At 35.8% G+C, this 19,910-nt stretch overlaps 1 protein-coding gene across 10 annotated transcripts in view; it reads left to right on the forward strand.

Annotated features, from left to right (window-relative positions):
- Nucleotides 1-19,910, forward strand: part of ORC5 (origin recognition complex subunit 5) — a 101,394-nt gene that overhangs the window by 66,103 nt on the left and 15,381 nt on the right. For 5 of the 10 annotated variants that reach the window (XM_059170880.1, XM_059170878.1, XM_059170886.1 and 2 more), the window contains one exon: nucleotides 14,752-14,864. The exons of 2 other annotated variants lie outside the window; for them this stretch is intronic. In XM_059170880.1, the coding sequence (XP_059026863.1) occupies nucleotides 14,752-14,864 (113 nt within the window). Of the gene's footprint in view, nucleotides 1-11,218; nucleotides 11,279-11,616; nucleotides 11,754-14,751; nucleotides 14,865-19,910 lie in introns of those variants that run through there. 3 more of the 10 variants (XM_059170881.1, XM_059170888.1, XM_059170885.1) reach the window with 3 other exon arrangements.

The raw sequence follows: 19,910 nt of genomic DNA on the forward strand, positions 1-19,910 counted from the left end.
GCTTAATTTAAAATTATTACAACTCAGAAATTTTTTTGGTAAACCTCTAACATGGTCTGCACGTTGTATGTATTCTTTTTCACGGGGACTTTTGGATTAAATAATTTTGCAGCATCTGCTGAAGTGCCTCAACATATTTGTTTGGGGTGAATGACCAGGGACTGATAATGCCATTCATCCTTTTATGATGTCTGTTTTCTCATCCGTAAAATGAGGCATTGATCTCCAAGGTTTTCAGTCCTGGACTAGCTCAGAATTTTATCTTGTAGTCATTTTTGTATTGAAGCATTTGGTTTTTATAGCCCACACACAAACAGAAAACTTTCACAGTTTGAAGAAATAGAAATAAAAGGTAAATTTTGGGAAAATGTGGAACACTCAGGCTGGGATTTATATAATAATAGTTTTGCTATAATCATATGTTCTAGAGGAAATAAGTTGTACAAGTCACAGATTTGTAACAACTTTGTGAGACCGTTATGGGCTCAGAGCATGAAACCAGCAGCTACAAATCCTATGCTGCTGAGCCACAAGTCATAACTAACCATCTGGCTTTCAGTAAGAAAAATCTGTAATCTGTATGCTTTTTAAAATCTATATAGCCTCACCACAGTAACACATCAATATTGAAATAATTAACATTTCTGATTTGTCTATTTTAAGCAATATTTTTTCGAGTAATTTCTTAAATCCCTATAAATATGAGTCAAAAAGTGTTTATAATTTCTACAAGTAGGTATTTGTAACTTCATAGATACTTAAACGTTTTGAGAGAGTATTTATTCTGGCAGTTTGTAAGGTCTTTCTCAAAACCCTCTGTATTTTGTGTATTTTATCAATGTATGTATGTATATACATTTTTATTGGGGTATAATTGACATACAACATTATCTTAGTCTGAGGTGTATAACACAAGGAATCAAGATTTGCATATACTATGAAATGATCACCATAGTAAGTCTAGATAACATTTTTCACCATATGTCATTAAAATTTTTTGTGTGTATTTATTTTATTGGATCTTATGTGTCTATTTTTTAAATAAACATTTTTGTGGGAGGTAATTATAGATTCATGTTCATTTTTAAGAAATAATATGGGCTCTTCCTATATGCTCTTTATTCCGTTTCCCCCAAAGGTTACATCTTATAAAATTGTAGTGTCAAAAACAGGAGTTTGACATTCATTCAATCCACTGCTCTTACTCAGATTTCCCACTTTTACATATATTTATTTATATGTATGTCTGTGCCTAATTGGTTAGTGAAATTTTATCCCATGTGTAGGTTTGTACAGTCAAGATACAGACCAGTGACATCACTACGATTTTTTTTATAACCATACCTACCTCCTTTCTACTCCTTCTGTCAATCCTTGGCAACAACCAATCTCCATCTCTAGAGTTTTGTCAGTTCAAGAATTTTTATAGGGCCACCCGGGTGGCTCAGTCAGTTAAGCGTCTACCTTCGGCCCAGGTCATGATTCCAGGGTCCCGGGTCAAGCCCTGAATTAGGCTCCCAGCTCAGTGGGGAGTCTGCCTCTCCCTCTCCCTCTATTGCTCCCCCTGCTTGTACTCTCTCTGCCAAATAAAAATATAAAATCTTAAAAAAAAAAAAAAAGAACTTTTATAATAGAATTATTTAGTATGTAATATTTTGAGATTGGCTTTTTCTACTCAGCAAATTAACTCCTTTGAGATTCATCCAAATTGTTATAGTTCATTATTTTTCTTATTGCTGGGTTATATTCTGTGATATGGATGTACCACAGTTTGTTTAAACATTTACTCCTTGAACGACATCTAGGCTCCCCATTCTTTGTTTTGTTTTATATAGTTTTGTTTTTGACTGTTAGAAATAAAGCTGTGTGAGCATTCATGTATAGGTTTTTGTGTGAACATGCAGTTTGCTGGGATAAATGCCTGATGGTGTAATTGCTAGGTGGTAATTGTATATTTGTTTTATAAGTGACGTCAGTGTTCCTTTGCTTTCCAACTTTCTTTCCTTTTCTTTGTTTATTTGGCTTTTTTTTTTAATCCATTTTTTTCTTCTCTCTCTTTTTTTTTTTTTTTTTTTTAGTTTTAGAAGTAGAATTTAGTGATTCATCAGTTGCATATAATGTCCAGTGCTCGTTACATCAAATGTCCTCCTTAATGCCTATCACCCAGTTATCCCATACCGCTTCTTCCTCCCCTCCAGCAACCCTCAGTTTGTTTCCTGGTATTCTGATTTTTTATGGTTTGCCTCCCTCTCAATTTTCTTTTCTTTTCTTTCTTTCTTTTTTTTTTTTTTTTAAGATTTTATTTATTTATTTGTCAGAGAGAGAGCGCGCAAGCAGGCAGAGTGGCAGGCAGAGGCAGAGGGAGAAGCAGGCTCCTCGCCAAGCAAGGATCCGATGTGGGACTCGATCCCAGGACCCTGGAATCCTGACCTGAGCTGAAGGCAGATGCTTACCCAACTGAGCCACCCAGATATCCCTCAATTTTCATCTTATTCTTTCTTCCATTTCCCTTTGTTCATCTGTTTTGTTTCTTAAATTCCACATATGAGTGAAATCATGTGGTATTTGTCTTCTCTGACTGACTTATTTCACTTGGTGTAATACCTTCTGGTTCCATCCATATTGTTGCTAATGGTAAGATCTCATTCTTTTTGGTGGCTGAATAATATTCCATGACATATATGTATATATGTATTACATACACACACACAAACACACACATATACATACATCCCCCACGTCTTCTTTACCAATTCATCTGTCATTGGATATCTGGGCTCTTTCCATAGTTGGGCTATTGTGGACATTGCTGCTATAAACATTGGGGTACATGTGCCCCTTCAGATTACTATGTAAGTATCCTTTGGATAAATACCTAGTAGTGCAATTGCTGGGTCATAGGGTGGCTCTATTTTTTAACTTTCTAAGGAACCTCCATAATATTTTCCAGAGTGGCTGCACCAGTTTGCATTCCCACCAACAGTGTAAGAGGGTTCCCCTTTCTCTGCATCCTCGCCAACATCTGTTGTATACTGAGCTGTTAATTTTAGCCATTCTGACCGGTATGAGCTGGTATCTTGTGTTTTTGATACTTTTTTGAGTATCAGGTGGTGGTATAGTTTTTAATCAGATGTGATTTAGAAAATTCATGGGGGAGATAGCCTATTTGATTTATCCGTATTTCTGCTCTTTCTACTCTTCTGTCTTATTTCCTGGCATTCAGGGTTCCTTCTAACATTTTCCTTTTTGTTCGAAGAAAAATTCCTTTGATTGTACTTTGAGGGTAGGTCTGCTAAGTACAGATTCTTTAGTTTTCCTTTGAGAATGTCTTTATTTCCACTTTATTCAGGAAGGACAGTGTTTTGAGATATTGAACTCACAATTGCCAGTTTTGTGGGGGGCAGGATTTGTGTTCAGTCCAGGGAGGAATAAGCCTACATGGGTAGCTTTCTGCTCTGTATTGGGAATTAGGGAATGCTCAGCTTGGATCACTTTGTGCTGCTGGGTGGAGAATCACAGGACCCCCTGCTTTTTATATTGTTCCTCTAGTCCTTGGTCCCTAAGTAGTCTGCCTTCCTGAGTCCTCCTTTGGTTGCTTCTTAGGTTATTTCCCGGGTATGTAGTTGTCTAAGGAAGAACAGTAAATATGAATCTGTGACATATTGTCTGGACCAGAAGTTCTCCTATTTTTTATATTTTCTTTCTAACATTACTTTCTATGCTCTTTGTTAGTATTTGTTTATACAGTATATTCAAGGGTAATTCAAAGTTCAGTTGCATGAGAAACCTTCTGTAAATTAGTGCTAACATTCTTTTCAGAATATTCAAAGACATTTTACCATTATTATTTAGGGAGTTTACTCCCAGTCAAGATTAAATCCCTTCAAGACATTAATTTTAGGGCGCCTGGGTGGCTCAGTGGGTTAAAGCCTCTGCCTCGGCTCAGGTCATGATCTCAGGGTCGTGGGATCGAGCCCCGCATCGGACTCTCTGCTCAGCAGGGAGCCTGCTTCCCTTCCTCTCTCTCTGCCTGCCTCTCTGCCTGCTTGTGATCTCTGTCTGTCAAATAAATAAATAAAATCTTTTTAAAAAGACATTAATTTTATTGATTGCAGTATATTCCAGTTTATTCTTCTTTGCTAGAAACAGAGTCTTACCCAGAATCAGATCTTGCATTTGGGGCCTTACCAATGGGAACGACTCTAACAACAGTATTGGTTGCTGTGGCAGATGGGAAAGACTGTCATCCACCTCTACCTTATGCATGCACATGGACACACACACAACTGGGACACTATATATAATGAATCTGGTCCCAAGTACCTTCACCATCTAGAGACTTCTGCCATATTCCCACTGATCATATCAAACTATTTAGGTATTAATGCCAGCCTGGAGATACAATTCCATTATGTTATCATGAACATTTTAAGTTGGGCAAAGAAGTAAATTAGTAGATCCACAGTACTTAGAGCAACTCAGGAGGTGCTGTAAAAAGTTTCATGAATATGCAATTAGAAATAATCAAATGATTTTTATGAATTGGCTAATGGAGAGGAATATAGATACTCTTTTTTAGGTTTTAAAATTTTTATTTTTTAAAAGTTAACATGAAGGGTGCCTGGGTGGCTCAGTGTGTTAAGCCTCTGTTTTCGGCTTGGTTCATGATCTTGCAGTCCTGGGATAGAGCAGGGAGCCTGCTTCCTCCTCTCTCTCTCTCCCTGCCTCTCTGCCTACTTGTCATCTCTGTCTGTCAAATAAATAAATAAAATATTTTTTTAAAAAATTTAAAAAATGAAAGTTAACATGTAAACGGAAACTGAAAAACACAAGAAACGAAGAACAAAGTTACCCATAATCACAAACAGTTTATAGTTTGACTTCTAGGTCCGATGTGTGTATCTACAAGTAAGCATTTTAATGTAGTTAAGATAATGCTTTTTTACACACCATGAATATTTACCATTTCAGCGTCCTCAAACTATGAGTATTTTGATAACCAAGAATACATTACACCATTTCCATCTGAAAGAAAAAAAAAAATGTAATCCTGCTTTTCCTGGCAACAAAAATTTCCTAAAAGACAAAATGGCAACCCTCTAGATAAAGATACTGGCAGAGGTACAATTAAAATACTGTATTCCCTTAATGTTCAATTGAAACTGAGACATAAAGTAACAAGAGTACACAATGTATGATGCTTCTAAAAGAATTCATTATCCAATCTGTACTCTTCAGATGATTAGCAAGGAGCTATGTTTGCATTGACTCACTTAATGTATTCCTACAGTACAGCCAGAGAGACACACACATTAACAGTTATCATTACAATGTAAATATGAACACATCCGCACACATCTCTCCTTCTACGCTTTCTTCTGCCTCTCTGCTGTCATCTTAATAAGTCCTGACATTTCTCAGAGACAGCTTAACAATTCTATGCCCCGGATGCTTCTTTCCTATCAGTAACAAAAAGAAACTTATAAATTGATTAATTCACTAGCTGTACATTTTATCATACATTGTCACCTCAGGACATCCAAAAAGCTTAGATGTTGCAAAAAAATGAACCTTGTGCACAACAAACAGAGGTACTTCATAAGAACGCATACACAGACCTATGGTTATAACCCAAAATCATCTTCTTGATGTGGAGATGCTAACAAAAAGCCCTTCCCTTCACCCCTCTTCTGCCCCCTCTGCCATTTTAATGACTAAGTATAGAACTCTATCTAGCTCTAAGAGAGCAGTCCTCTGAGATAGATAGATATTCATGAACTTATACATGTATAGAAATAATTTTCCAAAAGTTTCATGTATTTTCTTCTTAAGTTAATATGTTTGAGATTCAAAGTGTTCATGCCATAAGTTAATCTTTGTACATGATTCTTTTTTCAGTTTTATTCTAGCAATATTTTAATAAACTGGCAGAGTACTTTTAAATTGGTACATTTGTACATTGCTTTGTGTAGTATTCTCTTAAACTCTGTGTATTTTTGTTCATATGGTAAAGTCAAGGAATAAAAAAGTCTCTGAAATTAGTCACTTTTAATTTGAAATATCACATCCTAATTTAATTGCTTCATTTGGTTTTAGATTTTTTTGTGTGTGTATTAGCTCTTTGTAAATCATACTCTCCCCCCTCATTGAACAGTCATCTTAATGTTTAATAATTTATAATTATAAATAATTAATAATTTTTGACTGCTGTATCTTAAAGTGATACTCTATCCTTCACACAGTTTATACGATTATCCACGGAACTCTTCTAGTGACTCAGGGATTATTTAGTTCAACTTACTGCCTTTGGAATTTTGTTGCAACTAATGTGATAAAGTAGTAAAAGTAAGCTATCCAAAAATATTCTTTAAACTCTAACTTAACTAAAGACAGATTTTTGTGTTTCTTTATGAAAAAATATATAAGAATAATTTAGCATGCAATTCAAGTAAAGGATTAAATATATGAGAATATTGGAATTGCAGGAAAGTAGAAGTTATAAGAAATATTACAAGGAAGTGCCACTGGCAGAGTAAAAAGGTAATTAATGTTTTCTTCTATTGTAAAAGGAAACTGCTAAAGAAACTTGCATTTAATAGTAAGGAAGATTACTGTGTGAGTTTCAAATGACTACTACTAACCTACTTTAGCAAATGAATACCTTACAGAAAAATAGAGAAGATTGAAGTTAATGTATGCATTTTGCTGTAGGAAACTGTGTTAATTCTTTTCTATATAACCTTCTTAAAATTTCAGGCCTACTTTCTGTCATGATTCCTACCTGCTTCCAAAATAGGAAGGATAACGAGTTTGTCTTGATGTTCAGTGATGTGTACTCTTCCCCCAAAGACCCGTGTTATTCCTTGGCTGCCAGTCTTGCTCTTTGTCTCGTTCCTTCATAGTAAAGATCTCAAGCAACTCATCTTGTAAGAGAGATGAGCACTGGGCATGCATGTTGTCATTATTAAATGAACCTTTCTTTCAGTCTCTTTTAAAATTGTTTTATCTATGTTGATATACCTTCATTTTTCCTTTTAGTTAGTATTTGATGTATCTCGTTCTGTCCTTTGACTTTTAACTTTCTCATATTCTTCTGCTTTAGAGGTATCTCTTCTGAACAGTATAAATTTGGATTTTCTTTTTCAGGCAATCTTTGTTTTTCATTTTAAGCAATTAGTTTACTTTTAATATAATTACTAATATAATTTTGTTTTTGTCTGTTATTTTATACTTTCTATTTTTGTTTCTTTCTTTTGGGTTGATTATTTTTATAATTCAGTTTTTCCTCTTTACTAATTTAGAAGTACGTACTCTTGTTTTTCTCCTCTTAGTTGTTACTTTAAAAATTATAACAGTCGTGCTTATCAAAGTCAAAATTTAGTAAGTACTATTATTTTCTCAGATACCATAGAACTTTAGAACATTTTAACTTGATATTCTGTACTCCCAATCTATATATTACTGGTATTGTACACTTTAATCTTATTTTTAAACCCATAATACATTATTGTTATCATTTCTGCAGGCACATTCGTTTCAATTACCATTGTTTTTTCCACCCTCTTCATTCTTCATTCCTTCTTGCATTTCGCCTTTTAATGGGATGACTCCCCTTCACCTAGAGGTGCATTTTAGGAATTTCCTTGAGTATGTATCTCTTGGTAGCAAACCTTTGATTGGTCTTAGTTTGGACATGCATTTAATCATCCTCAGTGTTAAAATATTAGTTTTTTCTGGGTATACAGTTCTGAGTTAACAGTGACTTTTTTTTTTCCAGTAAACTGAAGCAATCTTTTCATGATTTTATGGCTTTCATTGTTCTTCAGGTATCTATAGGTCCAGCTGCCACTTGTTGGAAAGTAATGTGTTTTCTTCTCTAGCTACTTTTAAGAACTCCTCTTACCTTGTAGGCTGCACTTTTTCACTATGATGTGTTTAGGTGTGGATTTCTTTTGATTCCTCTTTCTCTGGATTTATTTAGCTCTTTAATTCTGTGCTTTGGTGTTTTTCATCTCCTCAAATGAATTTCCTGTCTGTTATCTCTTCAGATATTGCTTTTGCTCCCTTTTGTCCATCTCTGTTTTCCTTCTATATCTTTGATTATAAATATGTTCAATTATCTCTTTTATATTTTCCCTCTTTGTATCTGTGTACTCTGCATTTTGGTTAATTTCTTCAGAACTGTTCTCATGTTCCCAAACTGCCATATAATTCTTAATTTGTTATATTTTTAATAGATATTTTTAACCTGCAGATAGTTTTAGGTTTTACTTTGTTTCTAAATAAGTCAAGTATGGTATCTTAGAAAGCTATATGAAATTCAGTGTTTTCAAATAAAATAATATAGTTTTAAATAAATTAATGAACTATTAGAAAAACTCATTAAATTTGAAATTGAGGGGTGCCTGGGTGGCTCAGTCATTAAGCCTCTTCCTTCAGCTCTGGTTTTGATCTCAGGGTCCTGGTATCGTTCCCCCGCATTGGGCTCTCTGCTTGGCGGGAAACCTGCTTCTTTCTCTCCCACTGTCCCTGCTTGTGTTCCATCTCTTGCTGTGTCTCTCTCTGTCAAATAAATAAAATCTTTTTTAAAAAATGAAAAATAAAAATAAAATTTGAAATTGAAAAATAATGCTAATAGATAGTAATAATATAAATAATACCTCAAATTACTAAATACTGTGTTCTAGGCACTGTGCTGAGTGCTTTATAGAGGACATCATTTGATGGGCATATCACTATTTCACACGTTTTTAACAACCAGTTTGATTTTAACCATTTTTGTTTCATTGAACGTTAACTCCTACACTAGATAAATGGAAGCTCTTATTTTTTATAAAAATGTAGAGTAACTTGAAAAATTTTTTTTACCATCCGTTAACTTCATTTATATATACATATAAAATGTTACTAAGGAAAGCATTTACTAGCTTATGAAATCATTTTTGCCTTGAGTCATTTTTACTTTCCTTATATCTTCATAGGATGAGGTAAGAGTACTAACTGTAGAAATAACGTCACTTAGGAAATAGCAATAATGTGTGCCAGCTGTAGGCTACTTTGGATTCTCTTTGATTTTGTATCACCTGAATTCTCATTTCTATCATTTCATTTTCCTCTTTGAGTTTCTAATGAAAATGGGAAGGAATTTATGGGATTAAAATGATTTAATTACCTCTTTGACTCTTCATTTTACTGCCTATCTAATTCAAAATCAATCAAGAAAAGGTCTTTCACTTTTCGCCTATTAATACCTGTTCTTGAACTTCAAAAATTAAAGTTAAAGGTAATGATTAAAAAATATTCTTTTTACATCCCTGTTGTAATACATATCGATTTTGGTATTTGTGAACACCATTTTATTATTTGGGGGCAAACCCTAGGAAAGAACGGGTATACTGTTTGTAATTTTATGGACTGGAAGATATTTAGCATATATGCCAAAATGGTTGATCCATACTAAGAGTCCAGTAAATATTTGTCTAGTGAATTTTAAAATGTTATATATAGTAGGTCATTATAAAACAGATACTACTCATTTTTAGCTTAATTTCAGAAAAGATCTGTGATTAGTTTCTAGTAAAAGTCTAGATGTTACTTTCTTAATGTGAATAATAGCACAGGCCCTGTGATGCCTGAGGCAAATCTCTTCTTTTTTTTTTTAATTTATTTTTTATTTTCAGCATAGCAGTATTCATTATTTTTTCATCACACCCAGTGCACCATGCAATCCGTGCCCTCTATAATACCCACCAGCTGGTACCCCAACCTCCCACCTCCCCGCCACTTCAAACCCCTCAGATTGTTTTTCAGAGTCCATAGTCTCTCATGATTCCCCTCCCCTTCCAATTTCCCCCAACTCCCTCTCTTCTCTATCCATGTCCTCCATGCTATTTGTTATGCTCCACAAATAAGTGAAACCATATGATGCTTGACTCTTTCTGCTTGACTTATTTCACTCAGCATAATCTCTTCCAGTCCCGTCCATGTTGCTACAAAAGTTGGGTATTCGTCCTTTCTGATGGAGGCATAATACTCCATAGTGTATATGGACCACATTTCCTTATCCATTCGTCCGTTGAAGGGCATCTTGGTTTTTTCCATAGTTTGGTGACCATGGCCATTGCTGCTATAAACATTGGGGTACAGATAGCCCTTCTTTTCACGACATTTGTATCTTTGGGGTAAATACCCAGGAGTGCAATTGCAGGGTCATAGACGCAAATCTCTTCTGAAAGTGTGGCCTAAGAAGCCAGGCAGATACTAAACAGACGTGTTTCTAGGGGTGAGGTCAGTGAGTCCAGTTAAAGTTTAAAAATGATGGTGGTATAAAGAAGCACTTAATTCTGCCCTGCATATTGAGAGGAGTTTCAGTTATTCATTTCACTTCATTATCTGATGCTCCATTCTTGTAGTGGATATGATATTCCATCATAGAAGATGGAATAAAGTTTGAGTCTTTTCTTATGACCACCCTTTAACAAAGACTCTCTTAAGATGTAAATAGAAATTTGTTGAGAAACAATAAAATCGCCTTCTAACGATTTTTATCTCCATAGAAAATCTATGATGACTAAGTTTCTAGATAGGTAGCAGTGTTACTAGTTCGTTAATTTTGGTCATTTTTTAAACTTTTCCTATCACTTAAAATAATTTATATAATTATTTGAATAAAGGAGTTGATTTCCCTTTAGATACAGTTTATGTTTATGGACTTCAGTCAAACACACTAATATCACATCTAGAACTTAATGTTATCTCCAAGTCCTAAAAACAAGTTTAAAATTTTCATGTTACACTTTGGAAGATTAAAAGTGAGAGACAGCTCAGTGAGCCTACGGGGCAGCAGTGGTAAGGTGTGGTGTAGCCTGCAGAGTCAGGACTCTCTAGAGCTGTTGTTTAGGAACTGGCCGTTCGTTAGCTTTTAGCTTTTAGGTTTTTCGTAGGTTTTGGTTTTGTAGATTTTCCTAGAGGTGGTCAGTATCTCAGGAATATGATGGGAATTAATTATACTGTTCAAATCTCAGGAGAAAAATGTGTAAGCCAGAATGCCAGTTCTTTGATAAATATTGTTAAGGAAACTAGATATTGAAAAAATTATTAAACAGATAGGATATTTAAATTTACTGATCAGCTCAATAAACTCAGAATTAAAGTACTGATTTCTTTTTTTTTATTTTAAAATTTTTTATTTTTTATAAACATATATTTTTATCCCCAGGGGTACAGTTCCGTGAATCACCAGGCCCACACACCCCACAAAGTACTGATTTCTTAATAGGTATGATTTAATGAGCAATTCCTCTGTGCCAGGCATTGCAATAGTACCTTGACTTTCTGCTCATTTTTTGTTATCTCATAAATAGAACATACTGCATGGTTGGATTTTTATTATTCTTCTGATTTTTAGTTTTGAAAATTGAGGCTCAGTTTGTTGAAGTGATTAATCAGAACTGAAGGAAGAAGATAGGTCTTTTTAATTTTGAATGTTCCTTATTTCTTGTCTGAAATGAGAAGATTAAGCATGGAATCAGAGTGGGTTCAGTAGTGGGAGTGGGAAGGAGATTATTGGATGATCTTAATACTTTGAATGACAGCCAAACAACTCCACCTCCACAGTGAGCACCTACTCAGATTTCTGAGCTAATGCGCAAGGAGCCCTTCAGTCCTGTTGCTGGAGGCACACCACCAAGTCTAGACGGCTCTTGAACGTTACCTTTTGTACAGATCATCCCCATTCGTTCAACACATACTGTTTTTCAGGCAAGTGTCTAATATGCCTCTTTAGATGTTAGCTCTCTTAGCTGTGATCACAGTTTTGTTAGGATTTTCAGAAGTTTTGAGTTGTAGTTAGGAAAGTTAAATCCTAGCCAATTGAGTTTCTGGCACTGTCCCATCATTATCACTTCAGGCAAGTCAGTGAGCATCTTGATTACCACAGTGGTTAAATTAATTATCTGTATCTAGCAATTTTCTAATAGAGGGGCTGGCAGACTTTTTCAGTAAAGAGCCCATTGTAATATTTTAGGTTTTACAGGCAAAGAGGCAAAATGGAAGGTGTATTATATAGGTACTTACGTAAGTAAGAGAAAAGACTCTTATCTCCAACCTTTTTGCCTGGTGTGAGGTCATCACATTCTGTGGGCATGTTTTGTGCTCTGTTGCCATCAGCTGGAGACATTTTGGAGACAAAGAAGGAAGGGGCCTGGCAGTGTGACTACCGTGGTCAGCTTTATTCTTTGTCACAGTGACATTCAGGTTTCTCTGCATTCTTCTTTCCTCCTGGACAACTCAGCTGTCCCAACAAATTTCAAAGGATTTCCAGTGTACAGACCACACCCTATGACTTCTAGCACTCCCTTCCACTGCCCCTCCCGAAATCTCCAAATTTAAATCTCCAAATTTAAAAATTCCATGAGTTGGAAATGAAAGAATTCTAAAATAGCTTAGGGGCCAAAGAAGAAATCAAAACAGAAATTAGAATTGAACTAAGTAACTACTTCTGAGATAGAAGAGCAAATGATAGAATGGAAAGGTACTATAATTCAGTTCAGTAAAAGGCAAAAAAGAAGGGCGCCTGGGTAGCTCAGTTGGTTGAGCATCTGGCTTTGGATTGTGGCTCAGGTGATGATCTTGGGGGTCCTGGGATCGAGCCCAGCTTCAGGCTCCGAGCTTAGCACGAAGTCTGCTTGGAGATTCTCTCTCTCTGCCCCTCCCTCCATTCATGTGCATACACATGCACTGTCCCTCTTCCTCTTTCTGTCTCAAATAAATCTTTTTCAAAGGTAAGAAAGACACATAAAGAAAAACAGAGAGGTTGACATAATGGTAGAAATAAAATTTTAGAATATCATTGTAATAAAAGCAAGTAGAGCATATAGTCTAACTTAAAAGGTAAAGATTGTCAGACTTGCATGTATACATGTTGTTTACATGAGAACTGTCTAAAGCTAAGAAAATATAAATTTGAAAATAAGATGTTGAAAAAGGAAAAAGATTATCACTTGAGAGATTGTTGATACGGGTATATTAATATTAGAAAAAATACACTGTAAGGCAAAGGCGTTACTGAAGAAAGCAATCATTAGATAGTAATGACAAGGTTTAATTTATCAGCAAAACACAGTGGTTTTTAAGTGCATGCGCTTAATAACAGATTCAAAAATATAAAGCAAAACCTAACAACTACAAAAAGAAAAGGACAGACTCCTCATAATGGGAGGATTTTAATGCCTTTTGTCAATTTTGATAGATGAAAGATAAAAACCTGCAAATAAGCTTGTTCTAATAGACCTGTAAAACAGTGTACAACAGCTACAGAATGCATAACTCTTTTCAACACACACATCTATAAAAAAACGTTTCAAGGCATAACCTAATTTGTGATATTGATTTAGAAATTGAAGTCTTAGCTTTTTGAATGCAGAGCTTCATATTTTGATGTATTAACACAAAATGTTTTTCTAATTAGCAAAAATGCTTCATATTTGCTAAATATAGAATTTTCTGTATATAAAATACTGTGAAATCTACCATCTGTTCATTTTTTAATTTGTTAATAAAGTAATGACAGCTGACTGAACACTGCATAACACTTTTAATGGGAGACAGAATGGAGTCTGTGTAGTGTATTAGGATGAGCAGGGACTGTAGGTTTGAAGTCTTGCTAAGCCACCTACCAGCTCTAGTATCTGGAGAAAGTTATTTAACACCTTTAAGGGTCATCTATAGAGTGAATGTAATAGTGTAAGGGTCATCTATAAAGTGAGTGTAATAATGTCCACCTCCTAAGGTTTTGAGGAATAAATGAGATACTCTATCAAGTACTTGATACCAAGCAAATCATTACTGCTATTATTGTTTTTAATCACTTACCTAATGTTTATTGAGCATCTGCGAAGTATTTGCCTCAAATTAGTGAGTATTTTTAATTCTTAAGACTTGTGATTAGGTATTACAGATTTAAAAACTCTTATCCCAAATACTGCCACAAAGCAATTTTCCTTATCTTTTCTTGTTGCCATTGCTGACCTCTTCTCCTGTTATCTAGCAGATGAGACTAAGAAATTGGGGGGGGCAGTGAGGGATGGGGCAAGATATTGGGAAAAGAGAATGGGCTGCTCAAAGAATTCCAGGTCTTGAATCAACTTTCTTTCTTGGATATTAGCGTACGTAATATTTTTGTTGGGCTTATGAATGTGAAGTTATCTTGTATTTTGATTTGACCTGTTAAAATACACTTTTAGTTTTGCCAGTATTAATCCTTTTGGTGTTTTCCTGACTAACCAATTGGTGATCAAGACTAAGCCCAGATCTGAAAGGTGTATTTATCTCTTATCTAACCAGTTACCCAACTCTGAAAAGGGCCCACATACACGTTTTAACCACTGAATTCTCAAAGAGAGTATAGATTTGATATTCTGAGGTGTCAAGATAGAGACTCCATAAAATTCTGAGCACAGAAGGAATGTGCTTTATTTGTAGTTTTTAAAAATTAGCAATTGTGTGAGTCATTAATGAAGCAGCAAAGCTGTCTCTAGTGGAATCCTTAAAGACTGATTGTTAGGTTAACCAGAACTCTAAGCATATGTACAGATTTATGTTTGCCAATTTCAAAGTTATATTCTTTGCAATTATTCTTGTGAATTCAGTTATGTATCTCTATCAAAGGAACTACATATAAAAATGTTTTAGAAATGAGGGTATCATGTAATCTCATCAAAATAGCTCATAAAAATGTTTTCTTATTGTTAGATTACCTCTCTAGTGACCCTTCAGCTATTAACCCTGGTTGGCCATGACGATCAGCTTGATGGACCAAAGTACAAATGCACAGTATCTCTAGATTTCATCAGAGCCATTGCTAGGTAAGCAGAGAATAATCGTTAATGTAAAATGTCTTGAATTATGTAAATGATATACTAAATATAAAAATTAATGTTCTTCCTAATGTAGCATCATTAGTCAGTTAAGCAAGAGAAGATCATTTAAATGCCAAGAATGAATAAGTTTCACTGTAGTATGAACCCTCTCATCAATTTACAAATGACATAAAATTGGGAGAAGTAGCTAATCTGTTAGATGGCAAAAATGAAGGTTCTGAAAGACCTTAAAAGACTGGGATAATGGTCCCATAGAAGCACGGTAGGATTTAATGGACAGTTGACTACAAAAAACTCAAATGTCCTAAAACAAGGTGGGAGAGACCTGGCTTAAGTCCTAAGATTTTAATGCTCCTGGTGTCTCATTCAGGGGATATAATAGGTCTGCGCTGTATTCCCACAGGCAGAACAAATCTGGTGTGCTGTTCTGTGCTTGGCATTTTAAAAGGGGCATTGACAGATGGGCACATGCCAAGAAGGGGCAAGAAGAGAATGGTAGAGTGAAGAATCATGTCACCTCCCTCACTGAGGGACAGGGTATGAGAGTTAAGTTCTAGGGAGGTTACAGTAACCATCTCTAGTATTTCAGGGGCTTTCATGTACAAAGTGGATGAGTTTACTTCTGAATAATTCTAGAACATTAGAAGTTCTAGGGAAAAAATTATGTCTGTCAAAATGAGAGCTGTCTAAAATGTAATGAGTTTCCTCACAGAGAGGTCTACTTACTGTTATGAAAAATGTTCCAGCCATTTATATGAATAAATGACCTCATCTCATGGTTGCAGCTGGATAGCAGCAGTCTGTTAGACCATGTAGTAGAAGAGGCAATGTGCGTGTAGAATGGTGGGTGGAACAAGACAGTCCGTAAGACAGTGCTTTCCCAACCCTTTTAAATAATGAAGACTCAATTTTAATATTCTTCAAATTAATATTGAAGATATTTACATGCATTTCAAAATTATAACTTCAAAAATTTTTAAAATTATAACTTCAAAAAATGAGGTTGATAGCTTCCTAACGTTCTAAAGTCCACAGGTTGGTGTCCTCTGCCCTGATGTCTCCTTTGCAGAGGAAAAAGCTCTGTGATACTATAATGGAGGTATTTGAGATATTTTGATGCCATGTAGACTCTAAAACTTGAAATGAGGGTTTTAAAATGTTGTCGTGTTGTCGTGGCAAAACTGGGCAAACTTTTACCCAGAAGAAGTTGAACAGAAACTTGGGGTGTATTCAGTGTGACCGTAAGGCAGTACCTTTCTTTTTCTAAACAATGATTTTAAAAACTCTGTATGCACAAGCCTCTGTCAAAGACATAACTTTTGAATGAAGCGTACTTATTTCAGGGATTTTGTCTGAATGTTGGGTTGTGCCCCAACATAAACATGTTCAGGACAGAGGCTTATGAATGCCCAGTATGATGAATATACAGTGAACCAAACAGGAACTTGATTCATAGCATCAGTGATACTAAACACACCCAGAGAAGTGTGCTTCCATTTACCACCTAAGAAGGGAGCAGGACTTACAGACCTCGGATTCTGTCATAGAACCTGGGATCTCTGTAACTTGCTTTGTTACTTTATTCTCTCTTCCTTGCCTTCCTTGGGCAGTGTCCAAAGAATAACCACCTCCCTCCTCCCACATCTTCCCTCTTCCACTTCCTCATCCCCATGATATTTTGTGTTCTTTTTCTGCTCATAAAACTTTCCCTTCTTTCTTTCTGTTCCTCCCGTATCCTGCTTCTAATAGTCTTCCTTGTTGCCTTAATGAAAACCTGATTCTTATGTGGGGATATTCCTTCCCCTGGAGTTACCTCTAATGGTAGCTACTTATTTTCTCATGCACCAAGCTCTCATGGTTGGGTGCTCCTTAAGTGCCACCCTTCTTTCTTGTTGCCACTTCCAGATTGCCCGTGCCCCCAAGTTATTGTGAAATGTGGACTTCTTTGGGCCTTGTGCAGTCTGGCTCTGTTTCTACATTTTCTTTATACTTGTTTATCTTTTACCAGCCTCCCACCCATCCCACCTCATGTATTGAAGAATAGAGCACATGCTTCACAGCGTTCTTTTTAACCTAGATTCTTGACTCTTTTCCAGTTTACTCTGTTCAGCATTCACCTGTTTTACAGAACGAAATTGTAACCATCAGTTGAGAACTCCTTCAGTTACCTACATTGGTGTTCATCTTCTCTCTTTCCTTTTTCAGTAGGTGGGCAGTCTCTCTTCCACCTGTGATCTGAATTTTATCTCCTCCGTCTTCCCCAGGAGCTTTTTGAAATGTTCTCAGGCTGTTTGTCTTCTCAGTGGCATCTAACACTGATGATCACTCTCCTTAAAACGCTTTTCTTAAAGCCCATGATTCCAGTCTTCTGATTTTCCCCTTGCCTTAGCTATTTTTTCTAAGGTTCTTTGGCCAGTTTTTCCTTTCCACCCGACCTTTAAATGTAGCTGGTCCTTGAGACCTGGCTCTTTTCTCTGTTCCTATTGTACTTCTCCCTTAGGCAGTTTTAGCTATACCCATGACTTAAACAACCATCTCCATATTAATAACTCCTCAGTTTTTAAAGGCCAGACCTTTAATTCTAATGTTCTTGACCTTTATTAGTTGTTTTTCAGCTAAATCAATACATTTCCAAAACTGAACTCTGGAATTCTAACCTTGACTTCTGCCTGCCAACAAAAAAAGAATGATTCAGCTTTCCTCTCGTGTTGCCTGTTTCAGTGGTTAACACTGCAGTCTGCCACGTCGTACAGGCCTCAGACCTGGGAGTCATTCTTCACATTTCTCTCTCCCACACTTGCAGTGTCCAAGCATTAGTCCTGTTGACTACAAAGTCCCTCCTGTAGACCTCAAATTCATTCACTTTTTACTTTTACTTTGTACGGTTACCTCTGTAGACCAGGCCACCACCATCTCGTCTCTAGTAGCCTCCTGACCTATCTTCTGTCCGCTCTTACCCTTTATAACTTGTCCACACTATAGCCAGAATGAAATTATACAAATTTAATGGCACCCTCCTACTTAAAAGTCTGCAGTATATCTTTCTGAGTTAGTGTTTCTGTTTTTTGGGGTACATACAGAATAGTGGAATTACTGGATCATACGGTATTCCTATTTTTAATTTTTTGAGGCACCTCTATACTGTTTTCCACAGGGGCTATACCAACTTATATTCCTACCAGCAGTACACAACGGTTTTCTTTTCTCCCCATCCTCACCAACACCTGTTATTTCTTGATACTAGCCATTCTGACTGGTGTGAGGAGATAATCTCATTGTGGTTTTGATGTGCATTTCTCTGATGATTCAATGATGGTGACTGAGCATCTTTTTTTTTGCAGAAGTGTCTCTTCATGTCCTCTGTTAATTTTTAAATTTCTTTTAATCCTCTTTTTTAATTGGTTTAGATTTTTTTTGTGTGTGTAATGTTGAGTGGTGTAGGTTCTTTATATATTTGGATATTAACTCCTTATGATAAAAAGCCCCCACTAATTTGATAAGATATATGCACCTCTGTGTTTATTGCAGCATTATTTTCAATAGCCAAGATATGGAAGGAACCCACATGTCTTTTGGTAGATGAATGGATAAAGATGTGGTACATATATGCATTGGACTATTACTCAGTCATATAAAAGGGATGAGATCTTGCTATTTGCAACATGGTGGGAGGATCTAGAAGATACCATGCTAAGGGAAGTAAGTCGGGCTGAGAAAGACAAATCCTCTATGATTTCACTTATATGTAGAATCTAAAAAACAAACTCTTTAAATGCAGACAACAAATTCGTGGTTGCCAGGGGAGAAATAGGTGGGGAGATAGGTGAAATAGATGAAGGGGATTAAAAGGTACAAACTTCCAGTTACAAAATAAATAATTCATGGAGATAAAAAATACAGAATAAGAAATGTAGTCAATAAGATTGGGGTAATGTTGTTTGGTGACAGATGGTGACTACATGTATTGTGTGAGCCCAGACTAATGTATAGAATTGTGGAATCAATATGTTGATGTTTTGCTCCTGAAAATAATATAACATTATACGTCCATTATACGTCCCTCCCCCCCAAAAAAAAGTCTTCAGTAATTTCCTATGACTCTTGGGATTTAAAAAAAACAAAAATCTTTAATGTAGCTTACAAGGCCCCAGTGATCTGGCCCCTGCAATATCATTATGTTGCCCAGCCACATCTGGTACACACACTGCTTCCCTAGGTATTTGCATTTTAACTTGCTGGCTGTTTTTATTTCTTCATATTCACCATTCTGCTTCCCAGCTTTGCAAATGCAGCACTTTCCATCACCTCCTCTCTTTTATCTAGCTAACCACCACATAACCTATACATTTCAATTTAAATGAAAAGAAGCATTCCTAAACATACCATGACCACCATCATCCCTCCCCACTCTAATCACAGTATACAGGTATACAAGTATACAGGTCTCATTGTTTTCCTCTGATACTTATCATAGTTTTAATTATTTACTTAATAATTAGAGTTCATCTTTCTGCAGCGTTTAAGTCTGTGAAGCTCAAAACAGAGACTGTATTTGTGCCAGTTACTGCCGTTACTAAACTTAAACAATGCTTTAAACCTGCTAAATATATAAATAGTTCATGTTTTCCTATAGTGATTAGCAGTAAAACTTCAGATGATGGGGAACCATTCATTGTGAGCTTGTCCTTTGGGGCAGCAACAAGAAGGGAGCTAAGGAGACAGAGTTTCATTCCAAATAAAGGTGTGGTGGAAATAAGAGATTGCAAGGATACTTAGCAAAGAAGAGGTAGGTATGTCTAGTTTCAGACTCCTGTGGTAGAGAATGAATGATTAGATCAGAGGACACAGCCTAAATGCCCAAAACAAGGGAATGGATCAATAATTTATTGTAAATTCTAATTAAAAAAAATACTACACAGTTATTAAAAAATCATACTTTGGAAGGATAAAAACAGAAAAATACTGTTGATACAGGCTTAAGTGGGTTAAGCAGTTATATATGGAGTTACATACACAAGAAAAGTAGGAAAA

Source organism: Mustela lutreola, chromosome 4, assembly GCF_030435805.1.
Source record: "Mustela lutreola isolate mMusLut2 chromosome 4, mMusLut2.pri, whole genome shotgun sequence".
Classification (NCBI taxonomy): domain Eukaryota; kingdom Metazoa; phylum Chordata; class Mammalia; order Carnivora; family Mustelidae; genus Mustela; species Mustela lutreola.